This window comes from Setaria viridis, chromosome 3 (assembly GCF_005286985.2).
Source record: "Setaria viridis chromosome 3, Setaria_viridis_v4.0, whole genome shotgun sequence".
Taxonomy (NCBI): Eukaryota; Viridiplantae; Streptophyta; class Magnoliopsida; order Poales; family Poaceae; genus Setaria; species Setaria viridis.
In genome coordinates this window covers 7,959,964-7,982,000 of record NC_048265.2, presented here as the reverse complement: position 1 = coordinate 7,982,000, position 22,037 = coordinate 7,959,964, and the positions used below count along the sequence as shown (strand labels likewise).

Here is a 22,037-nt window from a genome sequence, read left to right as displayed (position 1 = left end):
CTGCCTACTCCAGCAGCCCTCGCCTGCAGCATCACCTCGAGATTCTCGGCACAATCTCATCGTCGTTCTTGTCCAATTTTGAAATGCACGCGGCCGAGGAAGAAAGGGACTTTTTTTGCAAATCTTCATAACTCCAAGGACAACGGGTTGATTAAAAAAAAATTAAGGACTTTTTTGCAAAACTACCCAACGGCTGGAAGAAACTACCGCACTTTAATATTAGGTGGAAATTAGGTAAAGATTTAATGAGGGAGTACTTTCCTGTTTAATTTAAAAGACCTTAATTTAGGCCCAAAGTAAAGATTATTCGTGAATTAGAGGCCTGCTTAATTTATGTGCCACTCGCCCTTCAGCCTGGGCTCAAAGCCCAGCCCAGCCCTTTCGAGCAACATGCTGTTGTAGGCAAGGTAGTCTTTTTAGGCCCAAACTCCCCCCATCCAATCCCTCAGATCGAATCATTTGCACAAGTGATCGAACTGCGAGTTTGGAAATACCTTATCAGTTAGCTAAATAATTTAGCACCTATTTTTTTTTACTGTCTTTCATGTGCGACTTTGGCCCCTTAGAATATATTTATAAAATGTTACAAGGTTATGAAAGCACTCTTCAAAGCAAATGTGTGTGTGCGTGTTTTTTTACATTTCTAAACTAACTAGGTATATGCCCGTACGTTGCTACGGGCAAAACAACTATCAAATTTAATCATATCATGCAAAAGGACCTAAATCATACAATGTCAAGTTAATAGACTTAGAAGAATGAGCTTACTTGGTGCGAGATCATTTAAAATGTAATATCAAATACAATTAGCATGATTTAAGAAGTAGGAATGGAAAGGCACGCCCTAAATAATAGTCTTTTAAACTTAGTTCCGAAGAGAGAAAAGTATATAAGTTACACAAAATATTCTAATTGTTCTTGAATCAATGGTTTCATGGTTCGGGCAATGCTCTCTGTAGCTCTCTCTGTGCCCCACCCTCCATTTGGCTAGGCAGCTCATAATTGGGAGCACCACTATTGACATGCCATAGTTAATACAATATATGAAACCAACATACTGAACCAAGCCATTTAGGTATGGCCTTGTGAATGTAAGAAAATTCTTTCTTTCTTGACAACATATGAAAACTTGAAAACTAGCATTAATCTGCAAAATCAACAAGATTATAGAAGAAAGGCAGATATAAGTAGAGCTTATGCAATCAGATTATATCCAGAATGTTACCATGAAAGCTTTATGCAGATACATGAACGTAAGGGCCTAACAGTGCAGTGGCCAATGAGGATGGTTCATGAACTAAGGGCAACCAAATAATTTGAGTGATACAAAGTGATTTATGAACAAATACCAATATTTTGCAGATCCCAATTATGCATTAATGAAAGCAATAATTTTAACAAATGACTCATCCTTATGCCTGTGCCTAGCTAGTTAGAATATACTGTAGAGAAATAAGGTTATTAGCAATCATAAATAATAAAAAATTTGGAAAATATTACTTGCAGGCCTTGTGTCCTCCTCAAAGGAGATAGATGAGGCAACAACCTTAAATGGAAGAACAGAAACTGAAAAAACTAAAGGATTTTGCAATTTACATCAAGGAGAGGACCTCATGCAAATGACCATGGTCCTGATTGGTTTAGAAGGATACATGCAACGGAAATCTCATGATAGCCGGCAACTCAACATAGAAATGATGGTTTAGGTGGCAAGCTTCCTTGTAAACTTTAGGTGGAAACAATGATATGGAGATGCAGAGTTAACTACATCTAGGAATTACAAACAACTTTAGGTGTAAGCTCCTGATACAGAGTTAACTACATCTACATGGTAATGATCTACATGTTACCACCACTACTGTGGATCAGAAATTTAAACCTGAAAGCAAACAAAATGTAGGCACAATTTGTCCAAGCAACTTCTCACTTCCTTCTTTTCTGCTTGAGACAACATCTCCAAATCCCCCTCAATAGATCTGCAGTAAGTTGATCCATGTTATTTCAATGAGCAAGGTATGCTTTCAAAAAAGTAGTATAGTTTGCCAATGAAAGGAAAATATTTCAGATGCTATTAACATGGAAAAGAAATAAAGTGTAGATGAATCAAGTACCAAAAATCAGTTCATCTACAAGCATTCTCTAATAGGTCAAATGGACACTGGTAATTTTGATGGATGCACCGGAGCAGGACCTGAAGCGTTCCGCTTCAGGAGGAAAATAGTATGGAAACACATACCCTAAGTCCTAAGGCACATCCTCATTCCTGATCGCCTCAACGGCTAGAGCTCCAAAAGGTCTGTACAACACCCGCAAAAATAACTGAATGGCTGAACCCACGCATTCTCATTTTACAGAGAAAGGATGTTGTTTGGCTATAGATTTTAAGCTAGGAATTGGAACACAATACATGTATTATGTAAAGCTATTCAGGAAAGAAATCAGAAAGTTACACAAACAAGATAGATAATAAATAAAGTAAATTAACAAGATTTGAAGCTACAATTGCATTCTTTAGAAATCAGAAAGAATCTAAACCTAAGAACATGACTAAGATTAATATTCCTACAACTTTAATAAACCACAGAACTGTAGGAGGCAAGAGAAACATATTTATTATAGTCATTTGACAAATATGAAAAAGATAGCAATATATTTCTCAAAAGAATATAGTCCAATCCAACATATAACAGTGGAAGGCACACAAACACTTGCCAAGACCAAAACTTTGCACCACCATTCCAGATAGACAGAAGTAATCAAACATGTTTTTGTTTTTATGAATAAAAAATAATTTATGCATGCTCAATGCACCTCAAGAACTGCACAAATGGATGCAGGACACATGCATGAAGCTTACAGTTGAAACCCACAGTTTGAGGAGACTAAAATGTACCACCCGGCCAAATCAGACTGAAAAATAGAAGCTTGTTTTACAATAACTTGGATACCTGAAAGAGGCAAGAGCGGGGTAGCTCTGCATATGCAGGCTAGCTCCACATACCAATTACCTCAATGCATTTTCAGAACCACAGGCAGGAGTGGCATTTCAGAGATAACTGCATACCGGCATTTCCCCTTATGTTAATCTGTACATACAATTTATCCGACACTATTTGTTTTTCTGATAACTCACATTGCATACCGTTGCCACACCACAACCTGATAATTCACAATGCCTACCAGATAATGTATGCACACATTGGTTGAGATTATTGACACAACCAACAAGCTGGTCGGCCAGAAATTTTGAATGGTAACTGTTCTAACTATATGAGCGCTAAGCACTGCATTATTCAGCCAAGCACGCTTTGCATTAGTCAGCCATGCACCTCCAGTCATTCACAACCAGCATGGGCAGACCAAAAGATGCACTCACAATGTTTGGCATGGGGTGGTCAAGTAGTCTCGTTGCTTGCATGGTCGGTGTTCTTGCCCTCTGTGAGTCGGTATGGAAGAGCGCAGGCTGCTGTCGACCTGGGACAGGAGAGTCAGTTGGATGAACGACCACGGGTGACTGGACGATCAGCTCATGATGGGAGAACACGCTCGTCGCCCATGAGGATCTGCATACCTTTATGAATATTTGATGGAAGCACGTTAATCTAACGTCAAGTCATAGCAACAGAAAGACAAAACGACATAAAATTCATTGACATCTACGTAATGTATAGAGGTGAATCAGATATGGTAAGACACAACCAATTCATCTTAATGCACTCACTATATAGTTCCTGAAACCTGAAGGTGATTAAACAGTGGGATAATTGAGTTAGGATGAAATAAACAAATTAACACCCAGGCATAGTCAGAATATTGAATTTGTTGCCAACACCATGTTTACTGAATAATTCAGAAGTTATCACCAGGCATGGAAGAAAGTATATTTGTTTGCTTCCTCCAATTGAATTGGTCCATCACGCACATGACATTAAATTTCACTTGTTTAGATTTGAGTATGTTGCCCTCCAATTCAAGGGATCAATTTCATTGCGGTCTCAAAGCTACGTACAAATTAATAGAGGAACCACCATGACACCTTGGAGACAGAAAGACCAAGATGCTATTGAAGCAAAAATACAATGCTAATCTTGCTGGACTGAGCGTGGTGCTGAACTGCTGATACATATGTATTGTGCCAGAATTGAGGGTGCAGAGATCAACAAGAGACTTTTGTTGGCAACTCACGAACAATATTGATTTCTTGCATCTCATGAAGTTCAGGTTCATGTGAACACACAATTTGCGAGCAAGAGATGGACACATCTCACGGTGAGAACTACAGACCAAGATCAGCAAGTCATGCTGCAGTTCAGATGACCATAGATCACAAATTTCTTTACATTCATGCGGAGGTAGACAACGAACTGGACTGGATTGCATCACAGGAATAAAAATTTACACGATAGGAGTGTGTTTTCTTACCAGCAAGAGATGGAATCAATCTACGTCCGTCGGTTCTTGGAAGCATGTTGGACTGACAGGGGCCGTTGGTGGAGGAGATCTGCCTGATCCCATGGTGCGAGATCGAGGGAGATGAGTGGTGCGCCTCGAGCATGGGATTGGAGGAGGCCAGGGTGCAGCGGTGGTGGAGGAGGCCTGGGGCGCGGCGGCGGATGCCCCTCAAGCGCGGGGTGGATATCGGTACACCAATCCGTTTTTAACTGTTCGCCGCGTGTGACGGATGCCCTCACGCCCCCACCCCGACCTCTTTTCCCCGTGACCCCCTCCCTCCCGCTCTGTCGTCGCCTGGGAGCAGGCGCCCCTGGCCGTGCCCCATAGCCAGGCCGAGGACGAGCTCCTCCTCCTCCCCCACGTCACGCTCCATCTCCCCAAGACAAGGATCAAGCTGCAGCTGTTATTCGCGTTCTTCTTCCCAACTCCCGTGAATCAAAGTTAAGGTCCGATCTCCTTCACCGCCGCTCTACTCCAACTTGTAACTTTCTGCATCGTCCTTCCCCATCCTAAGTGAGGCTCCCCTATGATTTTCCCCCTCCTCTCTTCTTCATTGGAAGCTCCTTCATTAACCTTCCACGGGAGCTTGACTTCATTGATATTGCATTTCGTCCAAACCTCCGTGCATGTCGTTGCTATGACTTTTTTTCTAGAATACGCAGGAGAGCCGTGTATCATTCAATTAAGAGGAAAAAATAGATGTTTAGTTACCACGCGGGTCATTCACCGGGCGCACGTACACGGATTTGAGTTGATAATTATTACATTATTAAACATACACTCCACCTATCAGCTAGCAACTCCAAATTGTTCACCTAGGTGCTATGAAACATCTGCTCCGAAGTTCCAGCCAGCCATCGCCAGGCATCGTGCTCCTGCAGCAAACCAGTTTGCTACTTCCTCCTGTATCACGGCGAGGAGTTGTTGAGGCGATTGTTCCTATCTCCTGGCAAAAGTCCTGTTGTTCTGCTCCTTCCATATCGTCCAGGAGACCAGCATGAGAGTGGTGTCGAAGCCTTTAACCCTAGGCTGCTCCTTTTCTGCGTCCACCATCATCTAATCTGAATTCCCATCATCTAAACTGAATTCCCATCATCTAAGGAAGCTTTAGATCAAACCCCACTGCAATCGGTCGCCGGAATCATCGGCAATACCATTTTCGGCAACTTGACGAGTTATTTACAATTCTGCCTTTGAGGGGAAACGTGAATATATCCTTATTTTGTGTAGGATTTAAGTGTTCTATCACGTAATATATGCTTTGAACCTTCTTTTCCATGCATCTCATACATCATTTGCACCATCTTCGAGCATTGTTGTTAATTATGCACCATTTCATTCGTGTAGAGACCGAGACGTCGGAGCAAGAGGTGGGTGAGCTCGAGCTGGAGCCCGTTGCCGACAATGCCTCCTTTGTGAACCAAGGCAGGCAACTAAGCATCCTTTTAACCCTATTTTGGATCAATGATGTATATGTGTCTTATATGCGCATAAGTTACTATTTATGTATTTGTTGCTTAGCTCCTACTTAATGCATTATCCATCCTTGAATTAGAACAACTCTTCTAGGTAAGTATGCTTGTGTAGGTGTCACGAAATTAATTGCTTATACATGCTTAGCTTCAGTAGAAGTCGAGAGGTGGCAAGGTCACCACCACTCGCGAGTTATAGGTTGCTTGCTTAATTAATACTTGAGTAGCCATGAATGGATTAAAACTTGAGCAGCTATTAAAGATGAAAATCGAACTTGAGCAAGTATGGTCGGGTCATATTGAGATTGGACATCACTTGACTTAGACTTGTTTGAGTTGATTAAGTACCACGACTTTGTTGCTGAGTTCTTGAGCACTTTTTACATGCAAACCACATGCTTAATATAGGAATGGCAAGCCGAGTAGCATAAGTCGCACTTTGCCTTGATCGGATTCGGCGCGGAGTGGGATGAGGTGTGATCGGCCGTGTCCGGTGCACCTATACACTTTCGGCCGTTCGCTCATAGTCGGGTGTGGGTATGCGAATGGTCGGGGGTATGAATCAACACTTATCCTCGACTGGGGTATGGTCGGTCTTGCGTCTCGTGTGGGAAAAGTTGTACACCCCTGCATGGGTATAATCTATTGCAATAGCTGCGCTCTCGGTCATTGAGCAAGCTCTTGATACCCCGCTTTCATAGTAGAGTTATCGAATGGAGTTCATGAAAAATTGAACTCATGTTCATGATTACATTTACTTATTGCAATTATTTGATGCTTGACTTAGAGATCATATAATGTTATGTATTTTGCTTATTATAACTTGATCAAAATTTAGATGCTTTTATGCAAATTAATCACCTATGCCACTCCTTGCTACTTAACCAAATGTATTCTTCTTGAGAGTTGGGCAAGTATATAGCCATATTTGGATAAGTCTTGCTAAGTACCTTTTTTACTCACGGTGCCGCCGTTAAGTTGTTGCAGGTGATCCGCAGCCGGAGGCTATCTTTGGGTACTTCTACCCCGCGGACGGAGGTGCGGGTAAGAAGTGATGGCCATGGCTATAGGAAGGGCACTATCGGCATATAGTGTTAACCTTCTTATTTTGTGTTGTGTTGTAGCGTATGATGAGAGCAATGATAGAACTTTCTGCTGCAAAACTCTATAAACTTATGTATGTGAACTTGAACCATTTTATGTAATGTGATGAACTATGTATGGATATGCTTATGTTGTGATGATGTTAAATACTTGTGCTTGTGAGGTGTTTAAATCCTGGGCATTGCTCATGATACATCTTAAGAACGATCGGAATTATTCTCCTTTAATTGAGTTTAATTGAGTTGGTCAATTAATTAAATGGGTTTAATTTGGAGGTTCCTCGCAATATCGGAACAATAACGAGCATCGGTCCATCGGATGGAGATATAACGGCTGAGATCGTCGATTGACATGAGCTCTATTTCAAGCGCATGATGATTAGCATCATGACCCATTGCAAAGTCAGCATGGAGCAGGTGAAGCTGACGTTGAGGTACAGCGCACGGGGAATGAAACGAAGAGCAAGAATCTAACAGCACAAAAATAAACAAGAGATAATTTCCTATACACTAGAAAAAGTTACTCGTTCCTTTCCTAACCTTCAAATTTTTTTCGTTTCCTATTTGATACCGGGTATAGCTTTGGTTCCTTATACGACACTCTTTTAGATTTTTCATCTGATCACCGTTAAATACCCTGTGAAAAGACGATTTTGCCCCTATGAAAAAATGTGGGTCCCACCCACCCACCAAGAATCCACACCCTCCCAAAGTCCCGACTCCACTCGCCACTCCCACCGGTCTCCGCATACGCCCGGCGCCCGCCGGTAGCCAAGTAGCCAACAAGCTGCACCACCACGCGTGCACGCCACACTACCACGCCCACGCACACACCGCACCAAGCAAGAAAGCGGCGATGGAGGAAGGGCCGGGCGCCGCGGTTTCGCCGCTGTGCCGGCTCGGCGGCGCGGCTGGGGCTGCGCCGGCGCCCGGCCGCCAGTGTTGTGGCAGCGGCGACGGGTGCGGGCTCGAGCTCACACGGCTGGTGCGGCGCCTGCGGCGGTAGGGCAGGCGGGCATTGCGCTCCGTGGCGGACTCGCCGCCGCGCGTGCTAGTTTCTCTACTCTGTACGGTCCTATCTCCTCTGTATGATCCTATCTCTTTCTCTACTCGATGCCTGGCTCTTGTTTCATTTGTTCTTCCTCTTTCATGTGCTTTCTCTCTCCCGTGTCTTTCTCTATTTGCATAGGAATTGCTCAGCACATCACGGAGCGGTTCTCGACGAAGCGGGGGTGCGGTGCAGGGAGGGCAGTGTGGCACGGCCCAGCGCCGCGGCGGTCAGGCGCGACACTACTCTCTCGGCGGGGCGACGCGAGGCTGGCAGATGCTGCTGCATCCTCGAGCTCCTGTGCCGCCACCATGCCCTTCCGGATGCTACTTGCCGGTTCGCGCGAGCTGCTTGGGGTAATTGCAGGTCGTGGTTTCCTCGCGTGTCACTGTGGCGTGCGTGCGTGATGGTGTAGCTTGTTGGCTACTTGGCTGCCGGCGGGCGCCGGGCGTATGCGGAGACTGGCGGGAGCGGCGAGTGCGAGACTTCAAGAGTGTGTGGATTCTTGGTGGGGTGGGTGGAGCCCACATGCTTCCATAGGGGCAAAAACGTCTTTTCACAGGGCATTTAACAGCGACCGGATGGAAAATCTAACAGAGTGTCTTATATATAAGGAATAAAGTTATACCCGGTGTCAAATAGGGAACGAAAAATTTTTGAAGGCACAGAACGAGTAACTTCTCTAGTGTCAAATATGGAATTATCTCAACAAACAAGCAACATGGCCCACCTGGAAGGGATGTCATGGGACCCACCCACCCCCGCTACTGGCTGCATGAAAACAAGGAGTCTTCGGTCTTCCCCTGCCCGCGCGGGCTTCTTCCTCCTTGTCTTCTCTCGTCCTCTGCTTTCTGCTTTCGTCTTCCTCTGCAGCTAGATCATTCTCACCGGCTCCCACCATGGCCACGCCGTCCCCTCCCAGACCCTAAGCAGCGCGTACAGCCTTCGAGAATCGCCGGTGGCTACCTTGTCCGGCCGCCCATGCCATGGCGCTGCCGCCCCAGCTCTTCCTCCCTCTCCTCGCGGTCGTCCTGTCCGCAGCGGCGTGCTCCGCCGCAGCGCAGCCGACCACCGCCGAGGCTGCTCCCGATAACAATAACACGCCGGGTGCCGGCATCAAGGTCTCGTTCCGCCCCAGCGTGGCCATCGTCGTCGGCATCTTCACCATGATCTTCTCCCTCACCTTCCTCCTCCTCATGTACGCCAAGTTCTGTCACCCCTCGTCCTCCTCGCCCCTGCCCGCCGCGATCCCCACCGCCGCCGCCGCCGCCGCAGGCAATGACGCCGCGGCGGCCGCGCTGGCGCCGGCGCAGGCCGGCGTCCCCAAGCCGGTGATCGAGGCGCTGCCCTTCTTCCGGTTCGCGGCGCTGCGCGGGGCGCGCCAGGGGATGGAGTGCTCCGTGTGCCTCGCCCGCTTCGACGACGCCGACCACCTCCGCCTCCTCCCGCGCTGCCGCCACGCCTTCCACCTCGCCTGCGTCGACCGCTGGCTCGAATCCAACGCCAGCTGCCCGCTCTGCCGGGCGCGCGTCGATGACGGCGACGCCTCGCTCGGGTTCAAGTACCCCTCCAGCGCCAGCATCGTATTCGGCGGCCACGGCCTGTCCTCCGGCCGCTTCGACGGCGACGCCGACGCGGGGAGCGGGCGCGACCTCCTCGACATCTTCGTGGAGCGCGTGCCGTCCGCGAGGTTCGCCGCGGGAGGCGCCGGCCCGAAGCAGCAGGCGGACGAGGAGGCGGCGTCGGCGAGGGCGCCGCCGTCGCCGGAGCTGGACAGGCACAAGCACCGCATCATCGTGTCGGACGTGGTGTTCAAGAGCCGGTGGAGCGAGCTCAACTCCGCCGACCTCATCGCCCTCGACACCGAGATGCTGCGCTCCATGTCCAGCGGCCGCTTCTCCTTCCCGGATTATTCCCCGGAGTACAACGAAGCCAAGCTATCACTATCAGCAGCAGGGGAGGAGGAGGCGTACGGTGCCGTGCCGACGACGACAGGGGAGACGGAGAGGAAGCGGCTGCTGGTGGACGGTCGATCAGGCGGCGGGCGGTGCAGCAGCTCCGCGGCGGTCGACGCCGCCGTGCCGGCTGCGGCGAGGATGATATCCTCCGGGGTGCGGTCCATGTCGGAGATCGTGAGCCTGCCCCGGCTGCGCGGCGCGGCGAGGGAGCGGCTGTCGGAGGAGGAGAACCGGCGGTGGCTGCCGATCGCGCGGCGGACGGCGCGGTGGTTCGCCGGCCGCGCCAGGGGGGAGGAGGGGGAGCCGGGAGCGGCGGGTGTCCACGTCGCCGCGGCGGCGCATGTGTGAATAGAATCGAATCGACGGAATGCATTGAATTTTTGGATGGGAGAAAAGTGTAAACAAACAAACAGTCGAGATCAACCGAAGAGGACAAGTCAAAAGTGAATTATGGAGCCGGGTCAGCCGATTTCCAAAATTTTTACACCTACTGTACATGCGTCGTCGTGCCACATCATGCATGCGCCGGGTCTAGTTGAGTAAGTGGATCTTGAGGAACAGCATCATAATAGTATGCATCATGCGAGAGTTGTAGTTTTTTTTTTACATGACTAATGGCATGGTAAAGTACAGCGTCGTGCACATTGGGATTAGCCTAAGTACCATCTCTACTTATTGCGTCATGCATGATTCAGCTGGTTGGGATTATCCTAAGTATCATCCCGTCATGCTTCTCGGCGCTCCGGCCAAATGCGTGCGGTGGGTAATAATGCAGAGCTAGCTGACGACGCACATGGAGATCGATGTGCACGGATGCCTTATACATTGCTCTCAAGTCTCAACATGCGCGTAGACAAAAACAGGATGGAATTCTATAGTAACATGGCCAAGTGTAATGTAGTGTAATGGGAATGTAGCTCTCAGGTAGTGCTTGGCTGCTAGCACACGGAGATAAAGAAAGCGGAAGGCAGATGGAACACGATAATGGAGCAGCCAGGGGAGTACAATGTTAGCTGCTGGGAGTAGTAGTATACTATTGATGATTCCATTTCCAGTTGGTCTGTTCGTTCATTAGCATAATTGACTATTATAGTATTAACAATAATACTACTGTGGGTTCTGAAGTTCAGAGCGAGCTTGGGCGGCTACCCGCTACCAATACCATACGAAATAATAGTGCCACATTAGGCAGCCCAATGCAACTAACTTGTTCAAGAAGGGCTGCACGTTATTGAATTAGAGTGAGCTGAAGCAGCCTGATTATGCGTGATGTATAGTTAATTAGTTTTTTGTTAGAAAATTGAATTTTTACATCTAACCATTCATTATTACAGTCTTAGCCTCCTCCGGCTGATTGACAAATAAAACGACGAGGCCAGTTGCGATCGAGCTAGCAAGCTATCATTATACTGTCAGTCTTAGCAAAGCCCTTTCATTCTATTCTAATGTAACTAGCAAAGCACAACTATCATTACAATTGCCAACCTTAGGTCAGCCAGCAGAGTATATCATTATATCGTCGAAAACTAAAGGGAGAAAAAAAAATGCACGGTGAGCTTGGCAAAGCCCTTTCATTCTTCTATCGTGATGTGGCAATAGCAAAGCACAACTGCCCCGTTGACTCTACCAGCTACTCCATCTTGTATGTACCATAGGGCGGGCAGGCCCCGCAGATGCGTCTACCTGCCCGTCCAAATCGACGGCATATCCTAATAGCTATGCGCATAGGCATAGCTAATCCGACCGCACGGCTGTTAAATGATACCACGTACCAAGGTACAGGAGCTCTCAGGGGAGGTGAGGACGAGATGGGCGTCGAATGCCAGGCTGACAAGTCACCAAAGATTAACTCGATCCATCCAGCCTGAGCTTGCGACTGGACAAAAACTAAGCCTAGCTAGCTGCGTCGTGTTTTCGTTTGGCTCGATTCTGAGGCATACGACTCTCCTGTTGTTGCCATCCTTTGTCGCCATGGACGGAGGACGTGGGACGTGGCTGGCTCTAAGCAGCTACCTGCTCTTCGTGTACTCACCGCAGCCTCATCTGCACGCGGCGAGTGTTGATCGTAAATCGCTACTGCCTGTATAGGCTGTAAGACAAAATTGAATAATGGAGATACACATGAAACTTTCACAAAGAACAGTAGTAAAATGCGCGATGGCGAGTGCTAACAAACGTTCTCGCTCAGTTTGAGTTCTAAACTTAGAATGGGTATTTACGTTTTTATAAAATTATTTTTAAGAAACAAAGTATTACTATTTTTTTCACTAGTAGTCGCCCACCTACGATGAGTCACCACCACTCACCTATTGTGGTTTTGTTGCAAGATTTGCTGAACTAGTCTCTTGGAAGGGCTCATGCGCATGGTTGTTCTTTTTTAATCGTACGTGGTTGGGCCGCAAGCAGGCGCGAGCACGCTCCATTGTTGGGCCGCATCGCCCGGCGGCATTCCACACGTCCCGAGACGGTCAGGCCCGGTCCACCGCGCCCGAGCACGTCGCCGCCAGGTGGCGCGTCGAACGAAGGACAGACGATGGGCCGGAGCGGAGGAGAGGCCGAGGAAGAGGAGGGGACAGAGGAGCCGCCGCGCCGATCGAGGAGCGCCTGCCTGGTCGCCTCATTTAAGCAGCGGCAGGGCGGTGGGGAGGGGGCGTCGATGCGCCGGGGACTGCTGCGACTCTGCGAGGAGTGAGACCGCTCCACTCCACCCCACTCCCTTCTCCTCTTTAGGAGCAGCAGACTTCGGAGGCCTCGCCCCGCCCGCTCCCCCCTGCTGCTCTTGTTTTGGTAAGCGAAGGCAATGAAATGCGCCCTGAACCCTTTTCTCCCCTATCACTCCGCTTGGATGCCGTGCGATTGATTTCTTGTCCATGAGGTTCGGAAAATCTGCAATGTGCGTAACCCTAGCTCCCTAGGAACCCCCATTCATTTCCCTTTCTTTAGATGCAGCCCATGGTTTCCTAGGGTTTTCGGGACCTTTTCTCGTATTCGCAGATTTGTTTTCGTTTTTCTTATCTTCAAATAGAAGAGACGAGCCGGCTTTGGAGTTTTGGGGGTTTCGTTTCTTTTGGTTTGCTTTTGCGGTTGTCACACAGGGGTTTCCTGCATCGCTTTGCCTTTTTTTCCTTTTTAACAAAAAAACATAAAAGAGCGCGATGCGCTGCTGGTAGGTACTTTCTCCAAAACAATAAAAGGGGCCCATTTCTTTTCGTTTTCCATTTCTTTTTTTTTTGGAAAAGGTCATTTCTTATCATGGAGCCAATCTGTTAAATGGTCAACTACACTACACCAAAGGCTTGTCCTTTTCTCTCTTATATACCTGAAACGTTGTTTCAACAAAATATTGCATTTCGTCTTTCCATTGACGTTTGTGATTCTTCAAGTCAACACTACTGCGCAGTTTCTCCTCTCCCCTATGATCTGACAGTCAACTACAGTCACGTGTTTTTAATAAAGTTCTGCGCTTCTTCTACACTGTGGTCACTCCTCAGTCCTTGTGTTCTCCACAGTATAATGCTGCCGCCAAAGGCCCGTGGTTAGACAAGGTTAATGGCTCGTATGATAGATTGTACAAGAGAGGTTTCAGTAGAGATTTATTTTGTGTCCCAAATGTGTCCTTACTACTTAAGGAGGTCATATGGAACAAGTAAAACGAAATTCTGCATTAGCTAACATGCACAAGAGCTGAGAAACGAGTCTAGTGCTGATGAAGTGGAAGTTTAACTTCCGGAGTTGGTAAAAGAATTTGGAGTTGGACATAAGAGCCACAGCTATGGAGTTAAGTTCATGAGTTGGACATAGAGTCATAGCTCTTCCTGTCTTCCAATTTGCTACATTGGCTCATCTTATCTGAATTTTGCCTGATAAAGAAGTAAACAAAAAAAAACGCGGAGCATGTAGTGTTGAAGATGGTAGGGCTAGATGCTGAGTTATAGATGACACTTTGTGATTAAATGCTGCTGTTGCATCGATACCAGATTCATTTTAGTGCTCGTTACCTTCCCTAACATGGAATCATTGTTACCCTTGTTTCCTTGCAGAGAGTGCTGCTTGTATTTATCTGAAAATGGGTTCTCATGATGGTGAGGCCGATGAGTTGCCACCACCCCCTCCGGTGCCACCAGATGTGGTGCCGATTAAAGCTGAAGATGTTGTGGGAGAATTGCCACCAAACAAGCCAGTGAAGCCTAAGAGAGTACCAATGGTCAGGCCTGGTATAGGAAGAAAAGGGCAGTCAATCCAGCTCTATTCAAATCACTTTAAAGTTTCGGTGAAGAGTACTGAAGACTTTTTCTTTCACTATCATGTATGTCTGCTGGCCAAGTTCACCCCACTCAAATTTATTGTTGCAGACCCTTGCTTGTATTGTGTATCCCTTGGCTGAATTGATTGTCTCGTTCGATTGAATAGGTGAATTTGAAGTATGAAGATGATCGACCTGTTGACGGGAAAGGGATAGGCAGAAAGGTGATTGATAAACTGCAGCAGACATATCACTCTGAGCTTTCTAACAAGGACTTCGCATATGATGGAGAAAAGAGCCTGTTTACAGTTGGCGCTCTTCCACAAAAAAACAATGAGTTCACTGTAGTTTTGGAGGATGCAGCTACTGGAAAGTTAGTTTTATTCTTCGATCTACTACTTGCTATTTATGCTGCAGAATTGTAATTTGTATTACCATAAATTGTTTAAATTGTTGTGGTTGTAGGACTGCTGCCAATGGGAGCCCTGGAGGTAATGACAGTCCTGGAGGTGGTGACAGGAAGAGAGTGAGGAGGTCATACCAGCCGAAGACTTTGAAAGTTGAATTAACTTATGCAGCAAAAATTCCTATGAGTGCTATTGTTCAAGTCATTCGAGGCGAAGAATCAGAGAACTCCCTGGAGGCTCTTCGTGTTCTTGATATCATACTGAGGCAGCATTCTGCAAAACAGTATGTAACTATGTATCTTCATGGATGATTATACCTAGATTTAAGTATCTCCTTTGGGGTCAGGCTTTTATATGCCATTCATCATTGCGGCGGTTAATTTTTCTTACTACATGCAGGGGCTGTCTTATAGTGAGGCAATCATTTTTCCACAACAACCCTTCTAACTTTGTTGACTTGGGTGGTGGTGTGGTGGGTTGTCGTGGATTTCATTCAAGCTTCCGTGGCACACAGAGTGGGCTTTCCCTAAACATTGGTACGTACTCATCCTGCACCAGTACCATGCAACCGCTATCGTGTAGTGCTTACATTTGACCTTTCAGCTCATGTTAGCTTATTTTCTGAAACTCGCAGATGTTTCAACAACAATGATTGTGAAGCCAGGCCCTGTTATTGATTTTCTTCTTTCTAACCAGAAAATTGATCATCCTAACAAAATTGATTGGCAAAAGGTAAGTTAAATTTTTGTATGAAACCGCTTGAATGATCATACTAATGCATTGACATATTATTTTGATAACTCTATTTTGGATGGATGCATACTCAATATAGGCCAAGCGTGCTCTCAAGAACTTGAGGATTAAAACAATTCATGGGAATGCAGAATTCAAGATTTTTGGTCTGAGTGAGAGGAATTGCAATGAACAGACGTGAGCACATATTTTCTTACCATCCTGTTCATTCTTATCATTGCTTTACTTGAAACAAGTTCCCTAGTGCATTAAGCTTGTTTCAGATCATTTTTTGACTTTTGTTCAGCAGATATGCTGTTATTAATTCTGTTCCAATATCAATGCTTAGCTTACTATTTTGCTGAGTTATTCTTGTGCTTTCAGCATGTTTTGTAATTCATGTTTGCTCGGTGAATATTACTGTCATTTATTAATTGATTTCTCATTGGTATATGCAACTAGATTTCCTCTAAAGCTGAGGGATGGCAGCAATGGAGATGGTGATACTATTGAAATAACCGTCTATGACTACTATATGAAGAAAGGAATTGAACTGCGGTATTCTGGTGACTTTCCCTGTATAAATGCGGGGAAAGCAAAGCGCCCAACATATTTTCCGATCGAGGTTTGTTTCAGTTTTGCTTGTGTACATCCTTAAATCTCTTTGTTATTTACTAAAAATATGTTGTACGCCATGTTTTTTGTGCTCTGTTACTAGCTGTGCCATCTTATTCCATTACAAAGATACACCAAAGCTTTATCTACACTACAAAGGACCTCCCTTGTTGAGAAGTCTAGACAGAAGCCTGAAGAAAGGATGACAGCCCTTAATGATGTGAGTTGCTATCTTGATTTTAGCATGCTGCAAACATATATAACTGCATGGCCTTGATTTCTCTGACTGTAATAACTGACATTTTATGATTACCCTAAATGCTAGGCACTGCAACGCAGTAATTACGATTCCGACCCCATGCTGAGGTCTTGTGGCATTTCAGTTGCTCCAAAATTTACTCAAATTGAAGGAAGGGTCCTGCAAGCTCCGAAGGTTGGTGACAATTCTCTTGAGCTTATGTGTTTTCTCGTTCTAAACATTGTACCAGTATGATTGCATCAGCAAAATGCATCTAAGCTAATCTCATATCATGTAGCTGAAAGCCGGCAATGGTGAAGATATCTTCTCGCGAAATGGACGGTGGAATTTCACCAATAAGGTCAGCATGCTTCTTTTTGTATCCTCTAGCACTTTGATTATGAAGGATTTTCTGATGCTTTGCCAATTATTTGCATTCCCCTTTCAGAAGCTATTTGAAACCTGCTCTGTGGATAAGTGGGCGGTTGTTAATTTCTCTGCACGTTGTGATATTGGGAAACTTATCCATGATCTGATCAGAAATGCATCTGCAAAGGGAATTGTATGTTTTAGCTTTCACACAAATTCTGTCACAAATTTCTGTTGCTCACCTTATTTTTTTGGCAGCAAATGGACCAGCCTTTTCATATGTTTGAAGAGAGCCCCTCTATGAGGCGCGCCCCTGTGTCAAGAAGAGTGGATGATATGTTTGAGCAGATAAAATCGAAACTTCCTGGTGCTCCTAAGTTCCTCTTGTGCCTTCTTCCTGAAAGGAAAAATTGTGAAGTCTATGGTTGGTTTATTTCTGGTTACCATTGTTACCCTTCCATATAATTATCGTACCTTTGCAAGAATTATACCTTTTGGTTTCAACCAGGTCCTTGGAAGAGAAAGTGCCTTGCTGAATTTGGTATTGTCACACAATGTCTAGCTCCAACAAGAGTCAATGATCCATACCTGCTTAATTTGCTGATGAAGATTAATGCAAAGGTTTTTGGCATGATTTATCTTCTTTTGCACTGTATTATTTCACTAATCTATAACCCCTTTCCCCTGTTGCTAACCAGCTTGGTGGTATGAATTCGTTGCTGCAAATTGAAACATCTCTTGCAATACCTCATGTGTCAAAAGTACCCACCATCATCTTGGGCATGGATGTGTCTCATGGGCATCCTGGACAATCTGATAGACCTTCGATTGCTGCGGTAAGATGGATGCACTTTAACCCTACAGTTTTTCTCGAACAACTTCTAACTCTACAGTTCTGCTCCGCTCACATGGGGTCTGAAGGATTTGGTAAATTTAGGAAATGGTTCTATGTTAATCAGTCATAGGCATAACTTCGAACTTTGTTTAGGTGGTTAGCTCTCGTCAGTGGCCTCGTATCTCTAAATATAGAGCATCGGTGCACACGCAATCCCCCAGGCTAGAAATGATGTCATCCTTGTTTAAGCCACGGGGAACTGAAGATGATGGCCTCATTCGGTAAGAGAGATCTTCACTCTGTGTGTGTGTGATTATATATATATATATATATATATATATATATATATATATATATATATATATATATATATATATATATTGCACGGTGCCTTTTGAATATCCTTGTTTATCTTCATACCTCGGACTTCCAGGGAATCGCTGATTGACTTCTACACTAGCTCTGGGAAGCGAAAACCAGACCACGTTATTATTTTCAGGTTTGAAGTTCTGGAATTACTATTTCCTGATATCACAAAATCTTGTTGAGGAAACTCTAAAAAAGGTTACTGTGAAAGTGCATTCTTTGCTGGAATGGATCATAACCATTTGCTGGTTTTAGGGATGGAGTTAGTGAGAGCCAGTTTACCCAAGTCATAAATATTGAGCTTGATCAGATCATTGAGGTAATGCATTTGTTTCGATTTATCCTTTGCACGTTTGCTTAGTTTGCCACCAACTCATGTACTCATTGGTGCTAGGTAAATACTCCTGATTGCACATCTGTTTAATCAATGCAGGCATGCAAGTTTCTCGATGAGAAGTGGTCACCCAAGTTCACAGTGATTGTTGCTCAGAAAAATCATCATACCAAGTTTTTCCAGACTGGATCTCCAGATAATGTTCCTCCAGGCAACATTTATAACCTATTTATAAAGTGTCCTACCATTTACATCTGAGTGGGCAGTCCCCTGTGAGATATGGTACCAATTAATGTGTCGTTTTGCAGGTACTGTAGTGGACAGTGCGGTCTGCCATCCTAGGAACTTTGACTTCTACATGTGTGCACATGCTGGGGCGATTGTAAGTCGTCTCTGATTCCTGTATGAAATTGTCTAGAGCTAATTGTTGCAAGTTATCTCTGAATCCAAGATTGTCTAGGCACTAAACATTGGCTATTTGCTTGTCTGTACCAGGGAACATCAAGGCCCACACATTATCATGTTCTGCACGATGAGATAGGCTTCTCTGCTGATGAAATGCAGGAGTTTGTTCATTCGCTCTCTTATGTGTAAGTAGGGAACTGTGGTAGCTGCATTTCACTGTGACTAATTTCTGGCTATAGCCCCCTTGCTTATACTGTTGCTGTGCCCCACCTTTCAGGTATCAAAGGAGCACAACGGCCATCTCAGTAGGTAGGTCACACGATCCCAGTTTAGTTTTTGCTAAAGCATGATTTCCAGCACAGTAAACAGTAAATGACGGGGGTGTGTCTGTTTGCAGTTGCTCCAATCTGCTATGCCCATCTCGCTGCAGCCCAGGTCGGCACGTTCCTGAAATTTGAGGAGATGTCAGATGCGTCCTCCAGCCAGGGAGGGCATACCTCGGTGGGCAGTGTTCCTGTGCCAGAGCTGCCACGCCTGCACGAGAAAGTCAGGAGCTCCATGTTCTTCTGCTGATGTGCTCGTCGGTCTGGATAGTGAAAGAGTGGTGGTATGTATGTATATGTCTAGTGTAGCAGCCAACTTGGAACCTGAAGGCTTGCTGAACCTACTTAGCTGCTGAATCTGGAGGTCTGTCGAACCAGTCGTTTTGTTGCGCCATCACCATGGACGCGATTTGTCGATCCAGATGTGGATGGATCATGTTGCTATGACTCTTCAAGTCAGCTCTTTGGTTGAAGCTAAGCACTCTTATGGACCATGTCATGTGTTGCAAATGCTCCCGCATGTTTTTTTGGGGGTCTATTTCAGAGCTTTACAGGTGCTGATAGTGAACTCCATGACAAACCAAACGGGTTTCGGTTCATTTCATTTAGGGAGATGAGAAAAACGTTAACAGTGAGTTTTCTCATTCTGTACAAACTCAACTGCTAGACGAAAGCAGCTGGGGGGACATCACACACTAGACTGAGCTTGTGGCTGCCCTGAGCAATTACATTGGAACAGCTGCAGCCACTTAAGATGCATCACACTAGACTAGCTCCTGGCTGAACAACAGCGGCAGCAGCTGAAGATCAAAGCAACCAGCACACCACTGGGAGCAAGCAAACAAACAATCATCAGAACTACTCATTTCCTTCTATGTTTCAACCCTTCCCTGTGTTGATAAAGGCTATGCTATGCTCAATCAAAGAAAACTAGAGAGAAGAAAATCAAATCAAAACAAATCAAATCAAATCAAATTCAATCCTTGTAAAAGCAAGCGGTGCGAGTTGGTCATGGATCCTTGAGTATCTCCATGACCCAATCCCTGACCCTTATGAAGCATTTCATGGAGAACCTCTCGTACACCTTCTCGTACATGCGCAGGTTCAGGTAGGCAAACTTCATGTATGTGTCGACGCATTCTTGGTATTTCTGGTACAATGCCGGGAGGGTCAGAGCAGCCACGATACCTGCAGTAGAGTCATGGTGAATTGAATTCTTTCGAGCTAAAATTCATGGTCAATTGAATTCTTCCGAGCTAAAATTCATTGTGAATTGAATTCTTTTGAGTTAGAGTTCATGGTGAATTGGAACAGCCAGGCTTACAGTTACAGATGATGTAAATAAATAAATTCAGACAAGGGAAGAAGAGCAGCTCACTCGTATAGCAGAAGGTGGGGAAGTCGGTGAGGCTGCCGACGATCGAGACGGCCCACAGGCAAAGGAAGACCTGGCAGAAGAGAACCGAGTCCCTGCCCGTGGCGATGTCGTGGAAGCCGGAGAGGACGGCGTCGAGTGCGGCGCGCAGCAGCGCCGCCGCCTCGTCCACGGCGTGCTGCGGGACGCGCATCTCCGGGACGGGGGGCGCCGGCCTGTTGAGGAGGCGCGCGGCCTTGGCCCAGAGGAAGAGCACCGTCAGGAGGAGCAACAGCACGTCGGAGGCGACGGAGAGCGCGGTGTAGCCGCGGCCCGCGCCGTAGAAGAGCAGCCAGGAGGCGGCGGTCGCCGCCAGCAGGCAGGCGCTGACGTCGGCGCGGCCACGGCGCCACAGCACCACGTCCCACACTGCAATCAAATCCCGGATTCGATCTCCAATTCATATCCATCAATTCATCGAGATAGAGTGGGAGGTGTAGAATACCAAATTCTCCGACGACGCATGTCCCGCCGCCGCTGGTGATCCGAGCATCCATGGACGAGGGAGGGGAGGGGAACCGAGTCAAATCGAATGGAATTGGAGGCTTGGAGGCGAGGAGTTCAAAGCAAGAACAGCTAGTGGAACCGAATCGAAGTACAGGACGGACGATCCATGGGCTGCTCCTCCAAAATTTCCTCACAACCAAAAAATCAGTAGGCTTCGCTGTTGCTGCCTCCCCTGACAGCCAGCCCGGGAGACGAAGAAGAGACGTGCGCGAATGATGAGCTGGAATCGACATGGCGTGGGTCCCTCAACCACTCCACCAACAGGCAACAGGCAGGCAGGCAGGCACCGCCCTCCCCAACCCCAATCATCCATCCTTTCCCAGTTTTCCCACCTTTTCTCTACTCCAACTCTTTTCCTTTTTTCCTTTTTTTTTAAAAAAAAACTTATTTCTTCCCTACCTAAATTTGAAAGTCCCATCAATTCCAGATTCAAAAGCGTGTTTCGTGTTTGATTTCTCTTTCTTGCGCGCAGTTGTATCTTTCTACTAGCACCTATAACTACTCTACTCTCTCTTTTTCGTCAAATGAACCCAAAAAGGGTTGCTGTGAATGGTATGCCTATTTATTAAGCGCTTTCATGAGCATTTGCAGCATGCTTCGGTGAACTTGCAACCTGCCAACAGTGAGCGTTAGATGGAGGTCTTGGCATTCTTCACAGTGACAAGAGTTTTGCTGGGTTCATGTTCAACCAGGATGAGAACTTCAGAAGCGACTTGCTGCAGTCTGCTGAGGTTCACCGCCGGTACATATACGATGGTCATTTTTGCAAAGCAGTAAAGCAAAGGCTTGTTTCTTTTTACCCATCCACCCATCGTGCTGTTGTTTAAATCTTACATCTTCAGACCTAAAAACGGGGATGTTTCCTGTATTGACTGTAATTGCCCTTTTTTGCTTGGACCTAAAAACGGGGATGTTTCCTGTACTGACTCTGTATAGGTTGCTCATGCTGCTGTTGTAATCCTGGAGATTTACAGCTTGAAGAAGATTTACGCATGAGGAGAGGAATGCCAGGCTTGTTGAGAATCAGAATCCTCTAGCAGTAGTAATTTTGTTAAAACAGTTTCAGGAGCCGTGTCTTGGTTGCAACTCCTCTGGAGAAACAAGAGAGGTTTTTTGCTTGGATGCCCCAGAAAGATATGAGTTTAAAATTCAGAATTTTGAGTATTCCTGTACAGTTTGCTTTGATTTGTTGTGCACTACTCCACAACAGTTCCTG

At 46.1% G+C, this 22,037-nt stretch overlaps 3 protein-coding genes and 2 long non-coding RNA genes across 5 annotated transcripts; 3 read left to right on the top strand and 2 right to left on the bottom strand.

Moving 5' to 3' along the window:
- Positions 1-1,695: 1,695 nt before the first annotated feature.
- Positions 1,696-4,638, bottom strand: LOC117847721 (uncharacterized). The gene is made up of 3 exons (XR_004638689.2): positions 4,423-4,638; positions 3,377-3,571; positions 1,696-1,976 (listed from the first exon to the last, which is right to left on the bottom strand). It is a non-coding gene; the product is annotated as an uncharacterized lncRNA (long non-coding RNA).
- A 62-nt stretch (positions 4,639-4,700) lies between these two features.
- Positions 4,701-7,200, top strand: LOC140222344 (uncharacterized). The gene is made up of 3 exons (XR_011897730.1): positions 4,701-4,898; positions 5,800-5,877; positions 6,912-7,200. It is a non-coding gene; the product is annotated as an uncharacterized lncRNA (long non-coding RNA).
- A 642-nt stretch (positions 7,201-7,842) lies between these two features.
- On the top strand, positions 7,843-10,677 carry LOC117847590 (putative RING-H2 finger protein ATL12). Its single transcript, XM_072292634.1, has one exon. The coding sequence runs from the start codon at positions 9,062-9,064 to the stop codon at positions 10,379-10,381; it is 1,320 nt and encodes a 439-aa protein (XP_072148735.1). The 5' UTR covers positions 7,843-9,061; the 3' UTR covers positions 10,382-10,677.
- Positions 10,678-12,593: 1,916 nt separating this feature from the next.
- Positions 12,594-19,394, top strand: LOC117850745 (protein argonaute 4B). The gene is made up of 23 exons (XM_034732605.2): positions 12,594-12,820; positions 14,074-14,339; positions 14,444-14,649; positions 14,742-14,966; positions 15,083-15,219; positions 15,318-15,415; positions 15,516-15,613; positions 15,878-16,040; positions 16,134-16,250; positions 16,356-16,463; positions 16,567-16,629; positions 16,717-16,830; positions 16,896-17,061; positions 17,146-17,258; positions 17,336-17,473; positions 17,626-17,753; positions 17,906-17,971; positions 18,094-18,157; positions 18,272-18,383; positions 18,481-18,554; positions 18,668-18,762; positions 18,855-18,886; positions 18,975-19,394. Exons 2-23 carry the CDS (start codon positions 14,100-14,102, stop codon positions 19,148-19,150), a joined length of 2,733 nt encoding a protein of 910 aa, XP_034588496.1. The 5' UTR covers positions 12,594-12,820; positions 14,074-14,099; the 3' UTR covers positions 19,151-19,394.
- An 84-nt stretch (positions 19,395-19,478) lies between these two features.
- LOC117850748 (reticulon-like protein B12) lies at positions 19,479-21,109 on the bottom strand. The gene is made up of 3 exons (XM_034732608.2): positions 20,760-21,109; positions 20,279-20,683; positions 19,479-20,088 (listed from the first exon to the last, which is right to left on the bottom strand). The coding sequence occupies exons 1-3, from the start codon at positions 21,052-21,054 to the stop codon at positions 19,910-19,912; spliced, it is 879 nt and encodes a 292-aa protein (XP_034588499.1). The 5' UTR covers positions 21,055-21,109; the 3' UTR covers positions 19,479-19,909.
- Between the last annotated feature and the right edge of the window lie 928 nt (positions 21,110-22,037).

Bases quoted from the DNA above. Each gene is read 5' to 3' on its own strand.
- LOC117847590 (XM_072292634.1), top strand. From the start codon at position 9,062: ATGGCGCTGCCGCCCCAGCTCTTCCTCCCTCTCCTCGCGGTCGTCCTG.
- LOC117850745 (XM_034732605.2), top strand. From the start codon at position 14,100: ATGGGTTCTCATGATGGTGAGGCCGATGAGTTGCCACCACCCCCTCCG. The intron at 17,754-17,905 runs GTAAGAGAGATC...TCGGACTTCCAG, and splicing joins GAAGATGATGGCCTCATTCG to GGAATCGCTGATTGACTTCT. The intron at 18,763-18,854 runs GTAAGTAGGGAA...CCCACCTTTCAG, and splicing joins GTTCATTCGCTCTCTTATGT to GTATCAAAGGAGCACAACGG.
- LOC117850748 (XM_034732608.2), bottom strand. From the start codon at position 21,054: ATGTCGATTCCAGCTCATCATTCGCGCACGTCTCTTCTTCGTCTCCCG. The intron at 20,684-20,759 runs GTATTCTACACC...ATTTGATTGCAG, and splicing joins ATGCGTCGTCGGAGAATTTG to TGTGGGACGTGGTGCTGTGG. The intron at 20,089-20,278 runs GTGAGCTGCTCT...ACTCTACTGCAG, and splicing joins CCCCACCTTCTGCTATACGA to GTATCGTGGCTGCTCTGACC.